Source organism: Fistularia commersonii, chromosome 26 (genome assembly GCF_037954325.1).
Source record: "Fistularia commersonii isolate RoL2024-O1a breed Wild chromosome 26, RoL_Fcom_v1.0, whole genome shotgun sequence".
In the NCBI taxonomy this organism is placed as follows: Eukaryota; Metazoa; Chordata; class Actinopteri; order Syngnathiformes; family Fistulariidae; genus Fistularia; species Fistularia commersonii.
In genome coordinates this window covers 12,846,805-12,861,393 of record NC_141309.1, presented here as the reverse complement: position 1 = coordinate 12,861,393, position 14,589 = coordinate 12,846,805, and the positions used below count along the sequence as shown (strand labels likewise).

The following is a 14,589-nucleotide window of genomic DNA, read 5'->3' as shown; positions in this document are numbered from 1 at the left end:
TGGTTCCATTCACTTTGGGAAGAAATGGAATTGACTGTTGAAGAAATCGGTGTCTTTCTAACTTTGTATATTGAATCAAATGTCAAATACAAGATATCCCCCCATTTAATGGCCACAAAGGGATGAGTTTTAAGCTCTTGCTGTCATGCAAGTTTTCTTCATATCAACGGTGAAAGCAAAGTAAAAATAGTGTTCTTCATCAGCTTGCACATTCCTTCATGAACACAAAAATATATATAAGAAAAAATAAATCTTTTGTTCAAAACCAATCTGTAAGTAAACTGACCATGACGATCTACCAGCCGAGGCTGCGTTTTAATTTCAAGCTTCATTTTTCTGACCTGAATCGACCTCCTTTTTTTTCTTCCTGCTTTAAAATACTAAATGACATGTCATGTTACTGACATGACAATTATGTTGAATTGCCATATCCGTCAATGTGACATTTTTTCTAATCAATCATAAGTCACAAGATCGCAAGTGAGTGCATCTTAGCATCCTGACATTAGCTTTCATATGAGCGCACAGCTGTACCTGGTTATGAAGTCAGTGCTACTCGTGAGGTTGTGGTCTCATCTTGCCAAATCATGGTTGCCACATCACAGAAACAAATATGCAGGCACCAGCGTCCACATGTTAATCAAAGGTCTGTATATGCAGACACACTTTCCAGATGCAAACAAGGAAACACTGTGGTAACATCATGAGGAAGAATTTCTTTGTTGGTCAGTATAGGAAATAATGAGAGAGTGGCAGTCAGATAAAGCTATTTGTTTTACCAAGGGTGGGAATATATTACATATAGAACACAAAACAAAAGTGTCCATTCTGTCTGTCTGATGCACACAAACAGTTGACACTGCTTAGATAATTTGACCGTAACAATCACTTTAGACAATATTTAAATGTCTTACTTGAAAACCGATATTCTTCTTTAATTTAGCACTTTGGAAATCGTAATTTATGTTTCAGTGACATCGAAAGACTAGCATTGGCAAGTAAATTGACAATATTCAAGGTGAAAAAGCATAGCTATTGAAAGCATGCCAGACAGGATCAAAACTCTACTACACTCAGTGGAACCAGACAGGCAATACAAAATGATAGATAACAAAAGTATCCATAGCCAAGTCATAGATTGAGAATTTTTTAAAAGCTTTGGCATGATTGTCCACACTGACAAAACAGCATGTTTCAAAGCCCTTGAATACAAGGACACAAGTGAGTAAAGCGCTGTCTTTGAGGGGATTATGGCAAGATGTGGCCCAACTATTTTCCAATATTTCACCTTCTGCTGATAAACCAGGTTAAGCAGCGACCTGTCTGTCAGCCTGTTACCGCCTCTTTTGTGTTCATTCTTGCCTAATTAGGCTCTGACAAATGTAACATCATGCTGTAACACCAGAGCAACCAGGCAGTCCCAGCCATAAATAGTGGTGGTGAACCAGTGACCAGGGGGCAGGAAATTTGAGTAGTGTATGTGTGTGTGTGTACATGCACGCGCTTGCATGTGCGAGCACATGCTTGTGAATCTCTTTTGTGTCATGGGGAGGAGGGGTGGAAAAAAAAAAAGGCTGTTGCTTTCAACAAGAATGTGTTCATTTTAAGAGAGGGGGAGGCTCTGAGCTCAATCTGTCTGCCCACTGAAACGCCGCTCAAGATTTTTCATCATTTAAAAGGCACCACGAAGAGGGGGGGGGGGGGAGCCGTGCGCACGAGAGAGAGAGACAGAGAGAGAGAGAAAGAGAGAGAGGTGCAATTGAGAGAGACAGCCTCTTAGAGCTGTGAGGCAGAAGTGATGGATTCAGCCCACAAAAAAGTGACAGTCTTCTAATGGGCCACAGGCAGCTGACCACCTGCCCTGGACTCTCATCATTTTTCAGGAATCTACATCCACCATCAAACTACCACGTAGTCTCCTCACATTGTTGCAACTTTTACAAGTGGATTTGGATACCACCTGTAAGTAAAGCCTCTACTTGGCAGATGATTTTTCAAATTAAGGCATTGCTATCTTTATTGTGTAAAAGGAATATGTTGAGGAGAAATAAAAAAAAAAAGGAAATTAGCATACAAGGAGAGTAGCTGGAGGGAGCTGTCACACCTGGGATGACCTTCCACCATGAAAGACTTAAATCAGCTCTGCAAGGGGATCCGGGAAGCTGAGGGAGCACATCAGTAGACTTTAGTTTTCTTGTAAACAGTTTGTTAACTTTTTCACCTATTTTTTATCACTTTAATTTAGCAATACAGTACATATAGATAGACTCAATGTATAATACTTACATGCTATGCACTTGTTTGTTCGCCACACAAGGCAAATCAAGATCTATTTTTGAAATTAAGATCAGATCACGCGGTACTGTGCTTCATCATCACTGTTCTTGATTCACTTGGCAACGGTTCACACAGTTTCTGTTATTTAAGCGTGTCTCATGCAGCATTTGCTTTTCTGAGTCGCTGTATTGTATCAAAGGGTTGTTCTTCTCGCTGATGATTAACCAGACAGATGTCTTGGTTGAGCGGGGTAACTCAGTGCACTGAGATGCTGGGGAGCAGGGGTCTTGAAATGAATGGTGTTCAGTCCATAGAAAAACACTCAGCTAGTCAAACTACTGAAAACATTGAAAAAGGAAAGCACTTGAACAGTTAAGAGGCTGTTGTGATTATATTAAGAAGAGCTTGTATGTATGCAATTCACGTCCAACAGAAAGTAAGCTCAACTGACTATGTAAAGCAGTCTGCACATTCAGGATGTTCCCCAGAGCTCAAGAGGACAGGGAAGCAGGCTCTTGAATTCTGTCTTTGTCTCTGTTGCCAGGGTGGTGTTTGGATAAGGGGCTTTGAGGTAGGATGGCGAAACTTATCGAAACAATTCACGTGACCCCCTGCAAGCTGCGAGGGACGCACTAGAAAACCTGAAATGTAACTAAAAGCTGGACTCCCCGGCGCAGTGGAGAGCTAAACTTTTAAAACTTAACTTAAAAGATTTTTATATGTCCTGTCAAGGTCACTTGCAATAAAGTGCGATTGTAGAGATCTAATTTTTTGAAGAATTTGACTTCAATCCTAGAAATACTGGGGTGCAAGGCAGGAAACCCCTCTGTACAGGGGGTCATTTGCACAGGGTTCACAGAGACATCCTTTAAAGTGTTTACTTTTGTTCAACTTGACACAAATGAGGGCAGCATGCTTCTGTTGTGATCTTAGTTGCAGATGATGATGATGAAGATGATGATGAGATTATGAGGCACTCACACAGAAAGTAGGGCATGCAGAATGAATCAGGTCAGTAGACTCTGTATGTCTTGCAGACACGACAGATAAAGGATGTAGCGGTCCTTCATCTACCAAGTTTGCCTGTCTCCGTCTGCCATTGCCATCTACTCTTGTGAGTATGGCAGCTCACTCTAATGAGGTGACTAAGAATGTGAGGAATGCCATGCTCACGCTGAAATGAGAAGGACTAGGGTGCAAGACATCAGCCAGTCTTAGAGAGGCTACCCACCCTCTGATTAATATGTGCTGAGTATTATCAAAAAGACAGCGCTTGCCAGAGGTACTCTGACCTAAGCACACAAAGTTGACTAAAATCTAGGGTGATGAGTCATGTAAACATAGAAATGATACTTGAAGACAGTAAAACCAAATATTTATCACTGTAAAGTAGAATACTCAACAGAAACTGCCTGTAAAATTGGAATGTGGTTATTTATTGCACTTCTGTTTGTGCTAGGATTCTTTGCAGTGTGGAAGTATATGATACATGTCAACAGCAGCTAAACATCGCAGCTATTGCACAGAAGCAGCTTGTTAAACCAAATTGATGTGAGGAGTATAATGAGCAGTACGGGCTGTTAAAAGTGAAGAAGTTGGAAGAGGTTTTCTGTCGTTCCCTCTGGCAGACTGCAGATGGGTTAATAACAGGCTGTCTCAGTCAGGCAGATGGGACTCTCCTCTGGTCCCTGGGAGACTGAGCCCAGCAAGTGTTGTTATTTGAAAACAACCATTAATGGAAAAAGACACAGAGACACATAGACACCACGCACATGTATAGACTCACAAATGGACACACATTTCATCACAAGCTGCAAACACTTTGCCTTTAGCTTTGAAGTAAAGTCAAGCCAAGAGCAGGAGATTCCGGGCTAAGGACGTCCAACATGGGACTCCACCACAGCAGGGGCAAATCACACAGCATTTCTCGAAGACAGCTTATGTTCCACGGGGAAAATAAACCACAGGAACCACTAGCCAAACATAGTCATCAGCACATTACAGAGGAAAGGCTGGTCTGAGCTGCTCTACAATCTTTTGGAATGCAATATCTTGTCAGATATTACTCATGATTCCTTTAGGAATAGATTCATATTATGTGTTTGGCAATTTCATTGCGTTGTATGAAAAACATTTAGGACAATTTTTTCTCTTTGAGTTTACCAAGGCAACATGACACGGATCTCAAATCACTTACAAAAAGGTCAATGGTGAAGTTAAAACAGAAATGACACATTTCTTTGAGAATTTAAGTGAATGGGCTGAGACCAACAAGGATAGTAATAGATAACAGAATTAGGGCATGACGTGTGAATCGGTGAAGTAGTGACACTCTTATGTACTTGAAGTTCACAGAAAATGAAAAGTTACATATCAAACTGATGGGCAGACAATTCTGCAACATGCAAGAGTGTTTATAAATGATATAGTTTTCTTAATGATCATCATCATTTTTAATATTGTTTTGCAGCAATACTTTTTACAATTTTCATTCTTTAAGGAAAAAAAAAAAACTATATACCTAATCCTTTTGGAGAAACTAGCCTTTGCAAGGTTCTCCATGCCTCTTCAACCTAATGTGCTGGCACAATGCCCAGAATAACAAGACAAAACAATACAGCTCTCTAGTTTTCTTGGTAGGTCATCTCTTGCACAAATATCAACGATAAACGCAGGATTTCTAAGAAGAACGAGAAAGTGCAACTCAATTGGGACGGAGACCTAGAGCATGATAGATGCCAAGATGTTGCCAAAGTTTTCCCCTTGGAAACACTTACACTTCTTCCAAATTAAACATACCCTATTCAAAGTGGTTTCCCCTTTTTTCACACTTACGTATCATGATGACAACAAATCATAGGCCAGATGTTAAGACTCCACTTCTATTTGCAAGGATCGCAGCGGATAGTAGGCTCTGTCAACCCAGGTGCATACATGTCTCCATATATTTTTGATACATGGTTATTTGGATTCTAAAGATATGTTACACAGGGTCCATGTGTAATCCAGCTGCAGCAGCATTCAGTTAATGGCCTCATTATCCTTACAGAGAACTGAGCCCCCTGCTTTATGTGACATCACCTACACTTCGATTTACACTTATTATCATATTGAAAAATGTGATTTGGTTAAAATGAAAATCCATTGCATGCAGAGATGTTAATCACAAATACATTCAGTGAGAAAGCAGAGTCTGATACTAGACAGATAGAAAACTTAGATAGAAATATTAGAGTCCTAATCGAGCTGGATATAACAAGCCCAATCCAAGAGCACAGACCTCCGCAAAGGTCTATGTAATACATCCTGAGGAAACAAGAAAATATCCAGGTTCTTCCTTGACATACGTGGGTCAAAATTAATTGACAACTTTCATGAATAATATAGATCTTTATATCTTTCATAAACCTAGGTTGCCAGTCAAACAAAGACTGAAAAATGAATCTCATTATAAATATGATTGGTGAAAATCAAAAGTCTATACATAACTTATTTTCTCCTTGGGTTTAAGGAATTGCCCAGGATTAATGTAACATTAATCCATATTTCATCTCGTAGCTTCAATTTTTCCTAACCTTATTTGTACCTGATAGGAGCATTTCTCTGCGTCACGGACCAGCAGCGGCAATCACCCAAAGAGAACATATATACAAATAAGAAAAATACTTCATACTTTATTAGACATACACTTCAGTCCAGATTTTTGAACACGTGAATGTTATGCTTCTCCTAATAAGAGCTTTCTTACTGAAAATGTTATTATTGCATTTGGATGTTACACAAAAAGGCTATATCTAAAGACACAAAACAGACTAAAACAATTTCAACTAAACATGAAAATGATTCTATTATGTCAGTTCCTCTATCCAGATTTTGTGCTATGTCCATTTGACCTTATGTGTGAATAGAGCAGACCATTGTTCAGACTATTCATGGGAAACAAGGGAAACACTGGACTGGATTTACTTTCCCGCCCCTTCCCAAAGGTAGCATGCTCTTGCCTTTCTGTTAACCTTGTGTTTTGATGATGAACCTTGTTGCACACAGTATTCACATGATATTTACACACTGGCCATATAACACACCATATTTTTGGTTGGAGTTGATAGGGGTAATTTAAAGAGTGAGTAAGAGTTATGCAGTTAGATGAAATTGGATTGAGCCCATGCACATTGCAGCCATTGAGATGCAGCAACACAAGGATAGTTTAATCAGAAACTATTCTACATGCACATATTATGTGCTTGCTTATTGTAGCAAGATGTTAAAAACAATATTAAAACACATTTAAGTACCAAGCAAAGAGGACATTTATAATGGCAGCCAAAGTTTGTTTGAACTTCCTGAATCTCATCCCATCTATATGATGTTGTGAGTAGAAAAAGTAATATTTTGCAAGCCCTGCCTTGAGTTGCGAGCTCAAATAGTAAAGTCTCACCTATTTTGATATGCACATATGCCTTGCCTTTCTATGCCTTACTTCCCGGAAGACAGTGTTGATATAATCAGGTATCATACTAGTTGAGTTGAGACAATTGGTGAAAGAATCAGAGCCTTTTCTTTCATATGAGGGTCTTGAATTTGGTAGAGGAATTAAAAATTTCAATCTTTCACTCCATTATCTTCTCAATCTCCTCAGGCCTTTTTGAGCTGGACATAAACTCATGGAGACCCCTTCAATGGTCCTCCTGGGGCTGCTGGCTTATGCTCTAGCCTTTGGTGTCTGGCAAATCCATGGGAGTCCATCAGACAGCGGCAAAGGCAGTGGAAAAGCCCAAGAATTTGACAGTACTGAGGCTGATGTAGAGAGAGAGTTTCTATATGCAAGACGGAGCAAACGTGCCCCAGCTGATCCGCAGCAGGACAAGTGCTCTTACACCTTTATTGTGCCTCAACAAAAAGTGACAGGGGCGATCTGTGTCAACTCCAAAGAGCCGGAGGCCATGCTGGAGAATCGAGTCAATAAACAGGAGTTAGAGCTCTTAAATGTAGAGCTACAAAAACAGAAGAGGCAGATTGAAACGCTTCAGCAGTTGGTTGAGGTGGATGGAGGCATAGTCAATGAGGTCAAGCTGCTGAGGAAGGAGAGCCGAAACATGAATTCCAGGGTGACACAACTGTATATGCAACTGCTCCATGAAATCATCAGGAAGAGAGACAATGCCCTAGAGCTGGCTCAGATGGAGAACAAGATCTTGAACCAAACTTCTGAGATGCAACAGCTTACTAGTCGATACAAAGACTTGGAGCATAAGTACCACCACCTGGCCTCGTTGGCCACAAATCAGTCGGCTCTTATTGCACTCTTGGAAGAACACTGCCAGAGTCGTCCTCCAGCACGCCATGTGCCTGTCCCCCAGCCACGTCCCCAGCCATCACCACCTCTGACCAAGCCCTACCAGCCTCCTGTCCTTCCACGTATTAACAATCCAATCAGCAACGAGATCCAGAGTGACCAGAAGTCTCTACCGCCCCTCCTTCCGACAATGCCGACAGGCACACACAGCCCGACTACCACCGAAAAGCCCTCTGGTAAGTGCCAAAGACAATTAGACCCATAAATGTGTACATTATTGGTGAAATATTATCATGTTACATGCCATAAGTCATCCTAAAAAGTTGTAAAAAACAGTGTGATTGAATTTGCGACAATAATTGTCTGTCATAAGACAACACTAAGCATTTATTCTAGTATCATACCCATTTAGATTATTCCCATACGTTGAGAAGGAATTTTGGTGAGATGCAAAGCCTGCAATTCCCACACATAAACAGAGTGTGATTGAATTTGTGACAATAATTGTCTGTCACAAGACAACACTAAGCATTTATTCTAGAATTATACCCATTTAGATTGCTCCCATACGTTGAGAAGGAATTTTGGTGAGATGCAAAGCCTGCAATTCCCACACAATGCAAAAGTCGGTTGGCAAGGTGAAAAACATGTGCCCGAATTGATAGCTGGACCCTTTAACCCACACCCTGAACACAAATATGCATTCAAAATTAATGGAGAAATAATCTAAAAACAAACACGTCCAAACACGAACAGTGAGAAGGTTTTTTCCATTGACATTTGTGCAATTGCTTGCCATTTTAACTCGGCTGAAAGTGAACAGTGGTCTTTGTATGAAAGGAGGTGAATAATTTCCTGCCAGCAGCAATATTTCAGCACACTGTAGAAATAGAGGGAGTGATAGACAGTCTTGAGTGAAAGAGAAAGCTGGAGGGATAGAGTTCAAAAACAGGGGGGAGGGAGTATTATAAGTTAGTAGTAAGAGATACTGGGAGATAGTGATGTCATTTGTTCCATGTGCGCCAGGCAAGAATCAGTCATATGTTCCACCACAGCAACTGACTTTATCAGGCAGAGCAGAGCAGAGCAGGGCAGGGCAGCTCTCTGGTTTGATCAGGGCAACAGAGAAATTCCTAAAAGTAAAAGGATGTTAAGAAGCTGGCTGAGAGACATTAAACACAAAAAGCATTGTTTCCAAAACGATATTTTCTTACTCTTTACATTTTTTTAAACAGCATATTGTTTAATAGCCACACATTCAGCATGCAATCCGATTTGAACAAAAACTTGACCTTCATTTTCCCTTAGTAATAAATTGCTTGCTGTTTGTAAAGGCCTATAATTGGATTAAATCAGACACAATTGTATGGGTAGTTTTGATCTGTAGGTGATTTTAAGATGCACAGAAAAATTCTAGTACATTTGATGGAGACCTGGTCCACCTAGTCTGACATTATAATTTTTTTTTAATTGATATTAATAAAAAATAAAAATCCTAAACATAAAATCTTAGACATCTTAATACAAAAAAAACAAAACAGTTGGCTGGGAGTATTTAATAAGCTAAGTATGTAGCTCATCGAAAGGATATGAAAGCTATGTTTACGTTAAATTTGATTGCACTTCACTCTTCGATGCCTGATCTAAGGCCGACATGACAATGAACCCTCTGAAGATTTAACGTAACAAATTACGCCTAAGCGAAAATAAAATTACAACGTTGCACTGTAAATCATAACAGGGCTTTGCAAGGTTTCGCTACTGTTTCATCACTCCATATTCAGGATTCCCCTTGCCCTAATGCCAGTGTTTCTCTTGGCCACAAGGCCGGCAGCCATTTCCCTTATGAGAGGAACAGCCAAAGAAAATTTTACTGTTAAATTGAGAAGAGCTTCTGTTGAAAAATGGGATTCCCTTTGTCAGAGTATTATGGTACATTCATATTATTGTTGAGATTAAGTTTTATTGAATGACATGCTTTTGGGTTGGATTTTACATACATTACAAGTTGCCCTTTGTTTATCCAGGTCCATTTAGGGATTGTCTGCACGCTCTCGAAGAAGGTCACACGAACAGCGGCATGTTCTTGGTGAAGCCCGAGAATGCCAACCGCCTGATGCAGGTGTGGTGTGACCAGAGACATGACCCTGGTGGCTGGACCGTGATCCAGAGGAGGGTGGATGGCTCGGTCAACTTTTTCAGGAACTGGGAGACATACAAGGTAATTTAAAGCTTTAAAAATGCTAGACATTGTACCCCCTGCGGTCATAGCAGTGACTCACTGCTTCCCATACCATAGTAGCCGTTGTGAAATGATCACCAAAAAAATGACACTAACATATAGAATTTTAATGTCAAATATCATCCATCCATCTGTCGCCTGCCGCTCATCACGGGGCTCCGGAGCTTATTCCAGCTGCCATTTGGCAAGAGTCGGGGTACACCCAGGACCGGTCAATCGCAGATATCAAATATCAATGCAGACTAAATTTTTCTTACACATTTTCTGATTATTGCATGAAGCGTTTAGAATCATCTGATAAACATGGAAAATATTTTTTTTCTAACTGAGAGAAGCATTTCTTTGCGGTCTTGATTAAATCCTAGCCAAGGGCAACAGATGAGATGTTTCCAAGTCTTTTACAAAAATCTTTAAACCACATGAGGTCACAAATTGGATTTGTGCACTCATCAGAAGGGGTGTTTCCATGATTCAAAGCATATGTAGGAGAAGGGAATACCACAAGCAATCCTAAAGAATGACCGAAGCAAGAATAAAGCAGAGTTAGACAGACCCTGTTAGTCACATCAGATACGGTACATGTCCTGCCGGGTTTTCGACAACACGACATCAGCGGATATCTGAACACCTGACGCTGGTCAACTTTGACTGAGAGGGCCCATTTAGTAAAATATTCCTTGACGATAAACAAGACCAGAGAAAAACCGAAGTCATGATTACCTCCAGAGCACAACCAAAAAACTTGAATAATCCATCACACATAAAAAGTAACTTGTCAAAGCTTCTCAATGAGCATTTCGTAACAATTTCCTTTTCACACTGATGGTGTTATTTTATTGCTCTACTTCACAGCAAGGTTTTGGCAATATAGACGGAGAGTACTGGCTTGGTCTGGAGAACATCTACTGGCTGACTAACCAGGGAAACTACAAATTGCTGATCACCTTGGAAGACTGGTCTGGTAGGAAGGTGTTTGCAGAGTATGCCAGCTTCAGAGTGGAGCCCGAAGCTGATTTCTACAAGCTAAGGGTGGGCCGCTACCACGGCAATGCTGGTGACTCTCTCACCTGGCATAATGGAAAACAGTTTACAACACTTGACAGAGACCATGATGCTTATACAGGTAGACTCCTTAATATTTTAGCATCTTCAACTGAAAGCCAATTATGTATGCAGTGTTAGCAAAATGTTTCTTCCTCAATTTTCACAGGTAATTGTGCCCACTACCAGAAAGGGGGATGGTGGTACAATTCATGTGCCCACTCTAATTTGAACGGAGTTTGGTACAGAGGAGGACACTACCGCAGCCGTTACCAGGATGGAGTCTACTGGGCTGAATTCAGAGGAGGAGCATATTCACTAAAGAAAGTGGTCATGATGATTCGTCCAAACCCAAATACTTTCCACTAACACATACACGCACGCAAAAATTCAGGGTCCGACATCAACGTCATCATTACGACTACAGTCAAGCTGCAGTTTTTATTCCGATCACTCAGTTTGTCCCTACATGATATGGTGCATTTGGTGCAATTGAAATGTTTTGTAAAAGGTTTTATTAAGGTTTTATGGGAATGCAAACATACTATTCCTTGGCGGATGTCTGGTGTCCATGCTCTATGGACATTGAGACAGGCGGGAGACTCAAGAAGATTAACTTGGTGCTAAATTGACTCAAAAGGACTTTTTTGGTGAGTCACACATATATTCAACTCAGTAAGGCCTTCACTCTCCCCTCACTACTGAATATTGAACCAATTTCTATCGTAATTTTTAAAACCATCTGTACATTTTACCTTTAAAATTCATTTTCATTCTTGCAAACTGAATGCTTAAAAAGATGACTGACAACTTTGGTCAAACAAACACTTGCTTGACTCACTGAATATTAACAACACCTCTATTTGATCAGTGTGGACAATAACATTTTAATATTACATTGAGAGGGAATCATAAAAGGTTCACTACAGTTACTCAGTTAAGTTGCCTTGAAATATGAACGGTAAAATATATTTGATATGTATGGCAAGATATACTTTGGGGCAATAAATAATGACACAGGAAATGTATCCGGTGGCCACTTTGTTATTCCACTAGTTACAAATACCACAAAATTAAAATCTACAGTAATAACATCTGCCAAAAAGATGCTATGAGGTATTGCAATTTTGGCAAATCAAAACAACAACATGTCAATATCCATATCTAACTTTAATAACTGTCTAATCGACAACCAAAATTTGAAGAGAGACATCTGATTTTTTTTCCTTGTTATTTTACGTTTATGTTGAGGTTTTCTGTTGCTGTTTTTCATCTTTTTTATGTTATATATTTTGAAGTACTTGTTTTGAAATGTATTTGCTCAAACAGATATCCTCTAATTTTGCTTGTTTGAAACAAGCACTGTATTTACTGTATAAATTTAGTGGTTGGTTGATGTCAGTGGTTACATCACACTGTGTTTGTACATACGGTATTTGTAATATAATGTATTAAATCCAATTATTTCATTATAAAATTGCAATAAAACATGTACAGATATTTTGTCTTGTTTTCTATTATATTTTATTTCATATTGTAAAGAAGTCACAGCTGTCACTAAAGATCAACTTAACTTTTAATATTTGACACTGACACAATTCTGTAGAAAAAAGAGCTGGGGATGTACTTCAGGATTGTTGTCTTCTTCTCTGGGTGTGATCAAAACCTGACAGACCTCTGTCAAGGTATCAGGGCATCTCACATGAAAACAAAACTGCATTACCTCTTCAACCAACCTGACCGTATCTCTGAATGAAAATTTGCCATTCCACAAAAGAAACCTGGACGAAATTTCAATACATCTAGCAAATAAGGGCATATTTTTCATATCGATATGTTTGATAATATGCAATAACAAGTGTGCTTGGAACCAAGTAAGATTATATCTGATACATTCATTTTGTGTTTTGTGTGTTTACTTCTTTCCGTCATTTCACAGCTATCATCAATACTGATACATTACTATGCTGTCATTATTAGAGCCTCTCAGGCAAAATGACCATAACCATGTGTCCGCGTCATAGTGTCAGTCCCAAAATTTCCAGGCAAAACAAAAAAGAGGCACCACGTTAAAGATTTAGCACTCCAGCGTGACAAATTAAGTGAGACAGACTAGTTAAACTAATGCATCTAGCAGGCCTTTCCGCAGACAGCAGAAACAACCTTCACTTGTCTATATCCATGGGATTTTCAAAGAGCTGCAAAATGAAGCAGAAATGGGTTTTTTTTGGGGCCATGGGATAAAGGTCCAGTAATGTCATGATTTGACACCAAACCCGAACTTTACTTCAGTTTTGATTGATATGACGGCCAACTTTAAAGACATGTTGAGATTGTCAAGAGACAACTTATTAACACAACAGAAAGTGATGAGTGGGCTGTTTTAAATCCCTTGCTCCACATAAAACCTAACTTACCATGAGCACATTCTGGATTGGCAGGGTTAAGATGGATGCTTATGTGACAGAAGCTGTGTTGCTTATATACTATACTGCAACTTTCTTCTAAACTAAACGTCTTCTATACTAACACCTTCTTCTAAAAACAATCCATAACTCAAACCCTTAAAAAAATGGTGTTATGACAAGGAGGCTTTTGAATCGGACCAAAGAAGACATAAAAAAGTCCTGCCGGAGTCCTGGCAAGCTTTTCTTTTTTCTATGTTTCCTTTTACTTTTGTATATTGCTTTTAAATTCAATATATGCTCTACCTATGACTTTTTGAAACGACCAGATATAAACAAAAGATATGTCGTATTGGTCTTTGTGCAAGTATTTATATCCTAAAGAAATCCCCCAAAACAAAATAGTTTATTCTTTTTCAGTATTTTATTTTTTGCTCTTTAAATGTTTCCGGTTTTTCGTGACAGAACATTTGCAAACTGCTCGACAAACCAATGTCAATCACAGAAAAAAAAGACTTGTTTAATATTGTAAACTTCTTTTGCCAAATCATCTGTCTCTTTGTGAATTATGTCCTCAAAACTGAGGTCTGTACAATGTTCTCTGTATCACCAAACCTTAACTCCAAGTCAGACTTGTGTCTGCTAAATATTAGGGCAGGATTGGCTTCAAAACAATTCAAATGTAACATTGATTAATCACGTGTCTCATAACATAATTTTTTAAGCGTAACAATCCCTCCCAGTTTACTCAGTCAGTGTGAGACCAACCTTCTGATGTCAAACACGGCAAACTCGTCATTCCACAGTTTTCCATATCAAACTAAGTACAATAAACTTCACTGAGTACAACGTACAATGAACTTTACTTTTCTGCCCTCCAGGATAGATACATTTTCTAAAGTAGGTATTACATCTTAAAGGACTCCAGATGAAGTCTGCTTTTTCAATTAACCTGGCTGCAGGAAAATGATGGTTAGAGGACAATGTTTCATCGTCTCCATAAACAGTAATGATAGACTCTTTGGATGCTGAATGTCTGAGGACTCACCACATGGAAAACCTTCAGTGAGGGTGGCCTGTGCAGACCCGCTCCTCAACCAACATGGAAAACCAAAAGCTGACACAGTGCTAAGTCAGCATAAAGAGAACCACATTTCCCAAGCCTTCAGACCTGAAAAACTGCCCTGCATTGTTGTTTCACATCTGCAAGTCCATGTCAGTGTACTTTTTTACTCAAGCAATTTTAATTTTCCTGTGCTCCATCAACAGTAGATCTAATCATATGGGCAGAAACCGCTGTACAAATTTGTCACAGAAGGCTGGAACCG

General features: G+C 39.4%; 1 protein-coding gene across 1 annotated transcript; it reads left to right on the top strand.

Moving 5' to 3' along the window:
• The first annotated feature begins 1,804 nt into the window (after positions 1-1,804).
• Positions 1,805-12,356, top strand: angptl2b (angiopoietin-like 2b). Its single transcript, XM_086173305.1, has 5 exons — positions 1,805-1,962; positions 6,917-7,809; positions 9,601-9,794; positions 10,668-10,938; positions 11,026-12,356. Exons 2-5 carry the CDS (start codon positions 6,942-6,944, stop codon positions 11,223-11,225), a joined length of 1,533 nt encoding a protein of 510 aa, XP_086029431.1. The 5' UTR covers positions 1,805-1,962; positions 6,917-6,941; the 3' UTR covers positions 11,226-12,356.
• Positions 12,357-14,589: the final 2,233 nt, after the last annotated feature.

What these genes read in the sequence shown, in the direction of transcription:
- angptl2b (XM_086173305.1), top strand. Translation starts at nt 6,942, where the DNA reads ATGGAGACCCCTTCAATGGTCCTCCTGGGGCTGCTGGCTTATGCTCTA. An exon ending in GGAACTGGGAGACATACAAG is followed by an intron (nt 9,795 to 10,667) that starts GTAATTTAAAGC and finishes TCTACTTCACAG; the next exon opens with CAAGGTTTTGGCAATATAGA. An exon ending in AGACCATGATGCTTATACAG is followed by an intron (nt 10,939 to 11,025) that starts GTAGACTCCTTA and finishes CAATTTTCACAG; the next exon opens with GTAATTGTGCCCACTACCAG.